The 12,714-nt window shown below is 41.8% G+C and overlaps 1 protein-coding gene across 4 annotated transcripts in view; it reads right to left on the reverse strand.

The window, feature by feature from the left end:
- AGAP1 (ArfGAP with GTPase domain, ankyrin repeat and PH domain 1) overlaps positions 1–10,729 on the reverse strand; it is a 707,317-nt gene extending 696,588 nt beyond the window's left edge. For 2 of the 4 annotated variants that reach the window (XM_048870105.2, XM_048870104.2), the window contains exon 1: positions 10,242–10,729. In XM_048870105.2, coding sequence (XP_048726062.1) covers positions 10,242–10,404 — 163 coding nt within the window. In that variant the 5' untranslated portion in view covers positions 10,405–10,729. The remainder of the gene's footprint in view (positions 1–10,241) is intronic. The other 2 variants (XM_048870107.2, XM_048870106.2) reach the window with 1 other exon arrangement.
- Positions 10,730–12,714: the final 1,985 nt, after the last annotated feature.

The following is a 12,714-nucleotide window of genomic DNA, read 5'->3' on the forward strand; positions in this document are numbered from 1 at the left end:
GTTGCCCAGTCATGGAGTTTTGAGAGATCTTTGTGTAGCTCTTCATAGTCTGCCTGGGACTTAACTATCTTGAGTAGTTTTGTAACATCTGCAAATTTTGCCACCTCACTGTTGACCCCTTTTTCCAGATCATTTATGAATACGTTGAATAGGACTGGGCCCAGTACAGATTCCTGGGGGACACCACAATTTACCACTATTTAACGGGAAAAGCACCCACTACCTGGAAAGAAAAAGTCAAGCCTTTTAGGGTGGCTCAGATTGAGCACCCAAAATTAATAGTCAGCTTTGCATGGTCTTGGAGCTCATGGACATTGCCCCACAGTTTAAACTACAGAGGTGTGAATAGCAGAGCCCACAAAAGTGCTGCACTGTAACCCCCGCCACCATGTGGATGCTGTGAGTGTGAACTAAAAGGTTCCTAGTTCTCATTACTGCAGTCCTCTTCAAAAGGTGCACATTGCTTTGGTGTACACTACTATTCACGCCCCCAGTCTCAGCTATGAGGCAGTGTAGAGATAGCTTTGATCTCGATGTATTAGGACAACAGAGCTGTATGTTACAGTATGTGTTTTCACTTTCAGTGCATAAGATCTGTCAAAATCTGATTTTAAAGCTTGAGCCTGATTTTCTTTACGGCATGTACACTGCTTACAGAGTGCATAAGACTTACTAATTTAAACAGAAATTAAAAGCAATGGTTTTATACACATTGCAGTGTGAACTTCTAATTTATGAAAAAAGAAAAGGAGTACTTGTGGCACCTTAGAGACTAACCAATTTCGTGAGCTACAGCTCACTTCATCTGATGAAGTGAGCTGTAGCTCACGAAAGCTCATGCTCAAATAAATTGGTTAGTCTCTAAGGTGCCACAAGTACTCCTTTTCTTTTTGCGAATACAGACTAACACGGCTGTTCCTCTGAAACCTTCTAATTTATGCTGTGTTATCATTCCGTACAGATGTACACTAATACTCCCAAACAAAAAGGCATGGGAAGTCTGCACACTGCCTGGAAAATCTACTAAACCCTCATAACACAATTGACTGAAGATATCAGAATAATTCATCGCAAGAGCATCTCTTATTTTATTTCTTTGCTTTAAGAAAAGAGAGGTCATTCTCAGCTGTTACTAGTAAAATGTCCATCTCTGGCTTGAGAACAGAGTATTACCACAGCATTGTGTTTTTAATCAGCTATACCCACTCCTTCACTAAGCTTTTGATATTATCACAATGGCATCAATTTAGTGTCCTCTTAGAAGCTGGAAGAAAGGAAGCTACAAATTTCTACAGTCATTTTTTATTAGCTGAAGAAAAGCAAACAAAATTCTACCGTTAGAGAGACATATCCCAATCAATTAAGAACATATTACTACAACTATTAGCAGAATGCATCATCCACTAGATAAGAATGAAACCAAGCAATTGAGACTATGTAATTAATATTTTCATGATTTTTAAACCTATTGTAGTCTTAATTTGGCAGGAATGCCTTTTCTTTTTTGATACAAGCCATTATGAATTATGTATATGCTACTGAAGCTAGTAGAACTAACTGTGCATAGAGAGGGCCGAACAAATGTGCAATCAGGAACCAACACTATCATACCACCCACAACAGGGAAGTGTTTCTGTTTTGTCAAACTTAAAAGTCTGTTGGATCGAGATCACAAATCTGTCCCCCCACAGTGGAAATATAAAAACGGCTTTAATGCAGTTTTGCTCTAACCACCTGATAGTATACAGAGGCATACATTTAGACCACTATCCCTATTTAGAATCACCATTAATCGCATGGTGTCTTTTCACGTACACACACAGAAAGTACATACAAATCAGATCTGTGAAAGAAATTCATGTGTTAAGACTTATCCTGCACCTTTGACTACTTCACTTGAACCCCCTCTTACTAACCCACCTCCCCATGACTTACTCTAAGATTTGAAGTTCATTTAGACCCCAACCTCCCCTTCACAAAAAAGTTTGTCTTGCCAAAATCAGGGCTCCCTCAGCACTGCCCAAAAAACTACACCCACCATGACAAGACTTAGCTCTGAGCTAGGGACAGCTTTTTTGTCACTGGAAGGATCTTTAAAATTCATTATCTCACAGCTAGAAACAGGTGCTTTGCTTTTAGAAAGGGGAGGAGATTGCCAGCTTTCCAAATAGATATACATGTCCAGACCTGCGACAGCCCCAAGCTGTCAGACTTCAGAATCCTTACACTAAGTCTTAGAAAACTTGTTTGGTTTGTATTTATTAAATTTCAGGGGGGGTTACCAGCTCAGAGCACTGCACAACTTGAGTCATAGTAACTAAGGCACATGGATGTGCATGCAAATGAAAAATTGCCCTGAATTTTTTTTACCCTCAGAAAAATCTATAGGTGTGTCTCAAAAACATGACATGATATTATTGGGTAATGTGGTATCAAGATTTTACTGTCACTTGTTTGGGTTGATCTGCATAGCACGCTCATTGTTTCAAAGATAAACAAGTGTAATGTCCATGACCATCTCATGAGGATAGACCCTTTGCACTGCACTACACCACATCAACTGGCACTCACCTGCACTATTTCCTTTAACACTTATTCACGTCATGCCATAGTTTATCAGCACTTCATAAACATACACAGCAGATGATCTTTAGATGCCTTATTTAAATAACAACCCAGCCCCAGCTCAAGATTTGACAGTATTTCAGTACAAAGTTCCATGGCTTCAAAAGTGTTTAAATTATTCAATATGCTAAGAGAATGAGCAGGAGCAGCAGCAGCAGCTCAAGTAATGACAGCAATCCAGCCCAAAAATAGAGTGTGGAGAATGAGCAGCACTGCAGCCAAAATACACTTCATTTAAATATGATTCTTAAACATGCAGTACACTTACATGCACATGGGTGTTTCTCCACTAGTTAAAGAAGTCAGCCCAGAACTTGTATTTGCAACCACACATATATATTAAGCAATTTTAGTAGCACATTCAATATCCAAACTGAAGAGCCACATAGCATTTGGGCAAGTTATCCCATATACCTGGAAAATAGGTAGAGTCTTCCCCTTCCGTGAACTTTGATTCAATGACCTCTGCCATTTGATTTCTAGGTTTCAATACCTCAGGCAAAAAATAAATTTCATCATACTTGTCACCAGAGAAACCTCAGAGGTAGAGCTAATATTAGACCACCTTCTAATGATGTTGCTGAATCACAGCAATGTCTTGCACTAAAGCAGTGGTTTTTCAACCTGTTTTCATTTGAAGACCCCTAAAAAATTTCAAATGGAGGTGTAGACCTCTTTGGAAATCTTAGACAGTCTGCAGATCACAGGTTGAAAACCACTACACTAAAGCAGTGATTCTCAACCAGGGGTATATTTACCCTTGGGTACATGGAGGCCTTCCAATGAGTGTATCAACTCATCTAAAGATTTACCTAGTTTTATAACAGGATACATAAAAAACACTAGCTAAGTCAGTACAAACTAAAATTTCATACAGACAACTTGTTTACACTGCTCTATATACTATACACTGAAATGAAAGGACAATATTTATATTCCGATTGATTTATTTTACAATAGGGTAAATATGAAAAAGCAAGCAACTTTTCAGTAATAGTGTGCTGTGACACTTTTGTATTTTTATGTCTGATTTTGTAAGCAAGTAGTTTTTAAGTGAGGTGTAACTTGGGGTTACACAAGCCAAATCAGACTCCTGAGGGGGGTAGAGTAGTCTGGAAAGGTTGAGAGCCACTGATCTAAAGCACCGGGTGTCTAAAAACAAGTCAAAAATAAATCTCACATTAGTATGAGCAATTCAAATATTTAAAATATATTCAACTCTCCTCCTTCCCAGTCCAAAATCTTAATAACCTGATTAGGTTAGACTAACAATAAGCAGCCACTATATCTCGAAGAGATGTTTTAGATCTATGCCAAACATGATGCCTCAGGGATACCCAGGGCTATGAGACACCTTGCTGCCACGTGTCCTTACCTTGGGCAAGCCTTGTCCATGTCTGCCATGGCTCAGCTTCTTAACTCCACCAGCCACAGGCAACATGAGCACTCCCCTCTAGGCCTACGTAGGCCCCACTGTCTCTTTACAGGTTAGCAATAGGCACACTCCAAATCCAGAGTCCTCCAAGAATCTCCCTGGAATATCCAGCCCCTACTCCACTGGAGACTCAGATTTACTGCTCCCAAAGGAACAATACACGCCAGCTTACCATTACACCTCAGACCACTCACTTTAACACACAGCACTTATGTTTATAGTGAAAACAAGTTTATTTAACCAAGTATAGAGATTCAAGTGATAGCAAATAGATATATTGGAAACAAATGGTTACAAATAAAATAAAATCATAACATGCATTCTAGAACCTGGACTTAACCAGACATTTTAATGTTTTATAGAGCAATAGTCACTCAAAGTCCAGCATTTTACAGCCAGACTTGGCTGTGATCTTCCATTCATGAGATATCAGCTTGCCTCCGATATCAGAATAATCCTTTGATCTTAGTCATGAACAGAACCACCCTCACTGTGCTGTTTTCTCCTGTAGATTCTCTCTCCTGTAGATTTTACAATCTTTTGATTAGCATCAGGCTTAGCAACCATTGTTGTGAGGCAGACAATACACGACAACCTGACAGAGAGGTAAGCATCTGTCACCCCCTACCTAAAAGGAATCTGTCAGAAACATGTTACCTCCTGATAAACTGCCTTACCTCAAGGCCTATGAGGAGGCACACATTAAGTACAGCAGCTTACATCTACATACTCCAGCTCTGATCTTGAAAAATGAGATGCCATTCAAATTGAATTTATTAGTACATCAAAGTCAGGTTTTCTAAAACCTAAAAATATTGTACATTAGGACTGACTAGATGGAGAGGTGAAAAGGAAGCACAGACATTGCTCATGCACTGTTGTGTTAATCATCACTTAGCCATGACCACATGTTCATAGGGAATGAGGGGCACACATGACAGATTAGAAGTTGAGCAGGAGCAGCAGCAATAACTCTATGCTATCTGGGTCACGCTACTACCTCATTATGGTATACCAAGTAAAGTTTCTTTTATGAGTAGGCAGGTGTTTATTTTGTATCTTGCAGCTATTAATGCAATAATGGTGGTTTCTGAATTAGTAACCAAAAGAAACTAATGCAATTCCAACTCCAAAAATGAGCAACATGCTTCTGTTTTTCCTTCTCTACCATTTAGTCCCTATTTTTTTGTATTATTCTCATATCACACCTGGTATTGATATACTAGAACTATTCCTGTGGTGGGACTATTACTGTACTCTCAGATCAAGGACAACAGAGCTAAAAGAAGCAACGTGAAGCAGAGCTTGCCAGCTTTAAGAGCCAGATTCCTTCCCCTCCCCAACCCACTGCCCCCGCCCAGGGTGGTTTCAGATGCCACTACAAGTAGTAGGACATGAGGTTTAAAGGTGACCTGGCAAAAGAAAAAACTAAAATTGGGATTGAACCTATTTTATACATAAAAAAAAATTAAAACTCATCTGCCCTTCTCCCCTAAATTAGAAATTCAGGTTTTAGCTACTCTCAAACACTGATGTTACTTCTCTAGTCACATGATGTGAAAGCAAACAATGAGCAATGCAGAAGAAAATTATTTTTAATACAATTGCTAGAATTTAGTTACTGAATTAAGTAGCCAACTATCATTCTGGAAGCATTACACCTTTGAATCTTTTAGCCATTCCTCCCTTCCAATTAAAAGGGAGAGAGATTCACACTGAACATTCTGGGACATATAGCAAGACCTTCACCAAATTTGAAGGCTATCCAATTAACATATCCAAAATTTTCAAGTAAAATACCCTCACCTTACCCCTGCCAAAAAAAAAAAAAAACCACACAAACCCCACCTTTTAGGCTTTCTATACATCCTAAAGAAGCAAATGAATGGAAAAAACCCAGTTTTTTTATCCGTTGCAGATGTCAATTAAAGCTAATCTTTCAGCCCAAGTCCTTTGGTGTTTAACACACACACACAGGGTTCCTGCCTCTCCCCAACACAAGCGAATGTATTCTGATCAGCACCTGAAGCAGTGTTTTACCAATTAGCTCCACCCAACACAGACTACAACAAATATCCACAACTAATAGTTGTGCTATATATAGCATTGGCAGGGAGAAATTTGGTAAAGTTGTGTTTGCAGAAGGATAAGTTGAGGGAACAGTGTTGAAGGTTGTGGTAGCTGTATTAAGGATAAGAAGTGTGCCTCTGGATGAAGAATTAGAAATTATGTATTATAAGACACAAAACCTAGACCAAGTAACTTAAGCTGTCAGTTATGTTGTGTGTAGCAAACAGAAGTACCACAGCAAAGTTTGGTGTAGTAGGTAATGTTGGCTTAATTACAGACCACAGATCACTAAATGATGTCCTATAATACTGCCAAGAATTACTAAAATATTACTGATGCTAGAAATACCATTCAGTGGTTAAGCTTTTATAATCAAATGCTAGGTGGAGCTGATAAAAGCAGGAGAGAGTAGAACAAGAAAACTGATCCAGTTTAATTACTTATCTTTCACTTAATGGCATCAACATACCTGCTGTAACATTCAGATATTAAATCCCAAATATTTTGGGCATCTCATGGTATATTTGATAAATTTCTTAAAACAGCCCTGCTTTAAGACACTTTGCACAAAGAATACTACACATTACTTTCTTCAGTTACTGCTTGGGGTTTTGTAACATTTAAGGAATATCGGTAAGTCAATTAAATCTCAAGTGTAACAAATGAAAATTAGAACTCATTTTATACTTCAGTTAGTTAGGTGGTGTTTGAACTTCAAGACAAAGGCACAGACTTGTGCCAAAATATATTAAACACAAAAACAACTAAAAGTTTTAATTAAACAGTTTTTAAACAAAACATTTCCAAGCAGTGTTTGAACACAAATACTGCAACCCTAAGAACCTAAAGTAAAACTGACATTATGAATTGTCATAACTCAGGCAACAATATGCACAAGTTCACAAATATCAGCAAGATTTTTTGTAATGCTTTAACACTACCTTTGAGAATCATGTACGGTAAGCAATATACTATCATATAGGTTCAGTGTGGTAGCACATTCAGTGATTGCCAAATACACTTACTTCTATAGGACTAAGTGCATCTCAAGAGCTAAATGAATGCAAAGAAATTACAACAAAAAAAATCATAAGTATCATGGGGTCAATGGCTGTAGCTGGCTGAGTTTCAAGATATTTCAATAGTTCTTGTTCCAGCAGCTGCACTGACATAACCCATTATATCTTTTTTAAAAGGTATCAAAGTTAAAATAATAATGTCACAATAGCTTTAGAAATTAAAGATCTATGGTACTTACAATTTTTAAACGATTTGTTAGATAAATGGCTTTTTTACTTAGGGAGTTCTCAGAATGATGTTGTATTTTTTAATTCATTAAAATAAGCCTCACTCAGTTATCAGATTTCAAATTCCAAATCCATTCTAATCTGACTTTATCAGAAATCCAGCAGTAGCAGGTATAGCATTTGCAGAGGTATCAGGCATATTTCTCTCTACCACCAGATTTGTTGTACCTGATAAGGTATAAGTGTCAAAGTTATACTCCATTTTAACCAAAATTTGTCATGCCATACATATCAGTTTTCCTGCAACTACACCCCAACATTTCACATGACTACTAATAACTATGGAGTTGTACAAACCACAGCAAGTTATACAATGTATTCACACATTTTGTTACTCAAATATGTCAAACTTGCAAACAAATTTGAAAGACAACTTCCTTGGGAAGGTTCCTTGGAGAATATACCAATATTTCATAAATATCACTAAGTTCAATGAAGTTCAGTCAGACGTACAGATACTTGTTTCTTACATAACCAAAAGAAGCTGAGCTAAGAGAGTATAGCAATCTTATACACTGTAGGAAATTACTGTGGATCTGATAAATTATCCCTGAAGATGTCTATATCTTTTAAAGCAAATTGAACATGAATGAAGAGTGAGCTTGTTGACTTGAATGTTACAATCCAATGGTTGATTAAATAGAATGAATGCCACACAAGAGTCTCAGTTACCAGGAAAGCCCTGAGAACATAAGGTAGCATGATTTTAAAAGATCTCTTTTTTCATTCATGTTTCTCATGATTCAGTTTTACTGGTTTCCTGACTCACTGTCCAATGCAAGTAACACAGCTACAAAATGCTTTAAGAAATTTTTACTCATCAACTCCTAGACCCAGCTTTTGAAGTATATCAGCACTGCCATGCATCATCTTAGTTTTATTAAAAAACTCAATGATTTTCATATGAAGTGAGCCAGATATAGATAATATGGGATAAATGAGAATACATACATAAATTATATGCTATGTAGATAGATATACACACAGTTTGATTTCACATTCCCTTTAGATGGATCAACAGATTAGTGGAAATTTGATGCATTATAGAGAGCCTCTTCTAATCCAAAATCTTGTTAGAGGGATGAATATGCACTTGTTTGTAGTAGGACATTCGGGGCATCTCATCTACAGAAGATGATGCATACCCTTCATAATTAATGTTACCTACCAGTGAAAACATTCTAAAGCAGGGCATTTTCTCTCCCTGAGGGAGAAAAAATGACAGTACTGAGAAAAAAGTGGTTGCTCGTGTTACATTCTCCCAACAGTGCACATTAATAAGTTTCCATTACCTTCAATGAAAAGTAAAGTAGAGGAATCAGAAACAGGAGCAAGCAGAATGACAACCATTTGCCATGATTTCAGGTAAGTTACAAGCACCACAAAGCAAACACAGCAGTATGATGCATTTGTTTGAACCCTTCCCCCCACCCATCACTGGATCAAATTATGTCTTTTATCAAATTGGTCATTGCTGTCATTATGTTTTTCTATTCAGATCTATTATGTTATTCAAATACTAACTCGCTATGTAACATTATATGTGTGTCTCCACGCAAATTGTATTTCATAACACTCAAGATGGGTAATTAAGTCTTTCAAATGACTGTGCCTCAACAGCATCTATTCCTATAAGGTTTTCATTACAAATGCTTTTAAAAAGACAAGACAGAAACCCAAGCTGAATGGTTTTAGCTAGATGTCAATTCCAATTATTCTTCTGCTAACTTGATTTCTGCTTCAGATTAATGGTAGGACCACCAGGTCATAACTCAGTAGGTCCCCTACAGTAAAAGGCATACTGAAAGCAATTGCGAAAGTTTGTAATTACTGCCCTAAATTTGGTCCAGGTCATCAACTTTTGACCTCGATAGCTTCCCTATATCATATACGGTTTTTGCTCCAATGCATTCCCATACTGCTGCATCAACACATCTAACAGAAAAAGCTTATCTTACCTGAGTTTTCAGAAGCAATGGATTTGTAATCATGCACCTCCAAGACAGTTCAATAGCCTACTCAGAACTGTCCTATAGGTAGATGCATATTCACATCTATGAAGTAAAACTGGTTCTCTCTACTTTGCAGACTCCACACCTACGTTCTTATACTGTATATACTGTTGTCTTATAAACCAGCTGTAGAACTTGCTTGCCCTTTAATATATCTAAATCGGAATTTATAGCATAAGGGTTTACAACACAAACAGAAAGCCAAAGAATTCCCCTTGCACCAAATCCCTCCGAATGCAGGAAAGACTCATCCCTTAGCCTCAACACAGCCCTAACAAGATCGCTCTTCTCCCTATCCTGGCAGCGATCTGCAAGCACCTCGAAACTTGACTCCACAGTGCTCTGCTCCCCCGTCCCAAGCCTCAGCCCAATCCAGCTTTAGCTAGGTGGGAGATCTACGCTGCTCCTCTGCACAGAAACTAACGCGCTATCCCATGCGGAGAAGAGGGCGATAAAGAAGAACCCAGCCCTGGGCATCGGCATCCACTGCATAGGACGGATCCAGCCACCCCGCTCTTGCGCCGCAAAGCGGCCCACGCACCAACACAGCCACCCCTGGGGCAGGCTGCAGGGCAGCACCCACCAGCAAGGGCTCTGCAGGTAGGGAGGCCGGTGCAGCTCCCCCAAGCAGGGCAGCCCCCAGACGGGCACAGCCAACAGACTGCACAGCAGCATCCAGCCCCGCGGGCACTGCAGCAAGGCCCTGGCGCAGTCCCATCCCCCCCCATGGCAGCGTCCACCCCCACCGGCCCAGCGCCCCCGACAGCCCAGCCCCCGGCCCGCAACCCTTACCCTCGATGGCGATGACATGCTCGCGGAGCTGGCCCTGCAGCGCCGGCTCCTCCACCCGCTCCAGCAGCTCGTAGACCGAGTAGATGTTGGGGTGCACGGACTCGAAGCGCTGGATCTCGGCGCGGATGGCTGCCGAGTTGGCCAGCTGCTGCTGGTAGCTCATGGCGCGGCCGCTCGGCTCGGGTCCGCGCCGGCAGCGCCACCCGCTCCCCGCGGGCACAGGGGGCCGCCCGGCAGCCGCACTGCACAGCCCGCCCGCTGTCACTTCATCGCGGCGGCCCGCGGGGGCCCCAGCCGCACGGGGAAGCGGGGCGGATACCGGCGGCTCCTGGCCCCCAACGGCTGCCCGGCCCCGGCCTCGCTGTGGTGCCCGGTGCCGCAAGCAGCCGAGGGGGGCGGGGGAGGGGCCGGGCACCCCACACGCCACAGAGCCTTGCTCGGCCGCCCCGCTAGAGCTACCGCGTCCGTCTCCGCGGCACGCTCACGCAGGCCACGCCCCGTCCCGTGACGTCACCGCGCTCGCCTGCTGCCCCGCCCCCTCCCCCGTCCCTGCGCGCTGCTTCTTGGGAGTGGTAGTCCCTGCGAGGCACCTGGCCCTTCACAGCCTGGACAGAACGGGGGTGAAGATGGAGGACCAGGGGGCGGAAGGGGGAAGGGAAGGAGGAGCAGGGAGCATCAGGGGGCGGGAAGGGGGAGGAGGGAAAAACAGGGGGCGGGCTGGGGCAGGGAAGGGGGAGGATCCGGGGGCGGGAGGGGGAAGGGAAGGGAAGGGGAGGAGGGTGGAGCTAGGGGGTTGCAGGGCGGGGAGGAGGAGATGAGAGAGGGGTGGTGCTAAATCAGTGTCTGCTGCCCTGTACCCCTCACTCCCACCCTGAAGCCTGTTACGTTCACGGCCCAGGAAAAGAAAGGTTAGATAAAAACATAAAAGGCTCGTGCTGGAAGAAGAAAAGGAGTACTTGTGGCACCTTAGAGACTGACCAATTTATTTGAGCATGAGCTTTCCTGAGCTACAGCTCACCTCATCGGATGCAGCTCACAAAAGCTTATGCTCAAATAAATTGGTTAGTCTCTAAGGTGCCACAAGTACTCCTTTTCTTTTTGCGAATACAGACTAACACGGCTGTTACTCTGAAATCTGTCAATTTTAACACAGTTCTCAATACATCACGAGTCTCATCTCTGTAGGGAACAGGGATTGAGGTCCCTGAAGCGCACTTGTAGTGGCCACCATCTTGACTAATATATGAGAGATTGAACCAGGGACCTACAGAGCTAAAAGTATGAGTTTTACACATATAATGTTACTAAAACTTGAGCTAAACATCCAAGCTGCTTTAAATTGTGGCTGTAACAACTCATATCCTCTGTGGTCTGTGGATCACTGCAGACAGTGACTTGTAACATACACTCACCAGTGGGTTACACATTCTCAGTGCAAAGGGAAAAAACTATCTGAAACCATCATGGGGGGGGAAGTCATCTCTTCAGTGGGAACCAGATTTTCCTTCCCTGACCCCGAAGTGTGGGTCGACACCAAAGAGGAAAGCAACGCTGCCAAGGGTACACATGCCTCATTGAGTGACCAGCAAGATGGACTTGTGCTCCGTCCCCACGTGCCCCCCTTTCCTCTCTAGTCAGGACCTCACTCAGCTTGTCTCCTTGAATTTGCTATGTGGCAGGGAACAAGCCTTTGCTCATTTTAGGAGGCACCTTGAACATTTTCTGCACCCTTGAAAAGTTAATAATACATTTATAAATATTGAAAATAGCTCACCTTGACCAAAGCCAGAGGACTTTGACCACATGTAACAGAGATGATCAGGGACATTGTTTATAACAAGTGATAGTGGAAGAGAGGAAGATTTGGTTGAATGGCGTACTCACATGGAGCTTGAAGCCCCACAGACTGGCACTGTCTGAAATAGACCCTTCTCACTACTGTACTGACTCCAAATTCCAGATTAAAGATGCATGGTATCTCATCTGTCTATCTATAGTCTCTTGCATTTATTACATTCACCCATGTACTAAGCACAAAACCAACAATTTTGCATTAAGTGTTGGATTGCAGTAGTCTGTGACTGCACTTCCTTCTGGTCTATCTCATTAGGGGGTGAAAGCCATTTAGTGACTTTATTTTGTAAGTCACTGCAGGCTGTGTGGGCTGGATATTTTTCCAGTTTACCCAGGGCAGCAGAAATACTAGAGCCAGAGCTGGTGTCAATCCATTCACCCAAAGATCACTGATACCAAATGTGCACCCTAACACCCTGTCAGCACAACATGGAACTATAATCTATTGTAATGCTTAACAGTATGGATCTATCAATAAAATCACTGATGGAAGGTGAACAGTCAGTCCGGAGGAAGATAATGGGTGGTGTTCCTCAGGGATCCGTCTTGGAACCAATCTTATTTAACATTTTCACTAATGATCTTGGCACAAAAAGTGGGAGTTTGCTAATAAAATCTG

The sequence above is a fragment of the Caretta caretta genome, chromosome 11 (assembly GCF_965140235.1).
Source record: "Caretta caretta isolate rCarCar2 chromosome 11, rCarCar1.hap1, whole genome shotgun sequence".
Classification (NCBI taxonomy): Eukaryota; Metazoa; Chordata; order Testudines; family Cheloniidae; genus Caretta; species Caretta caretta.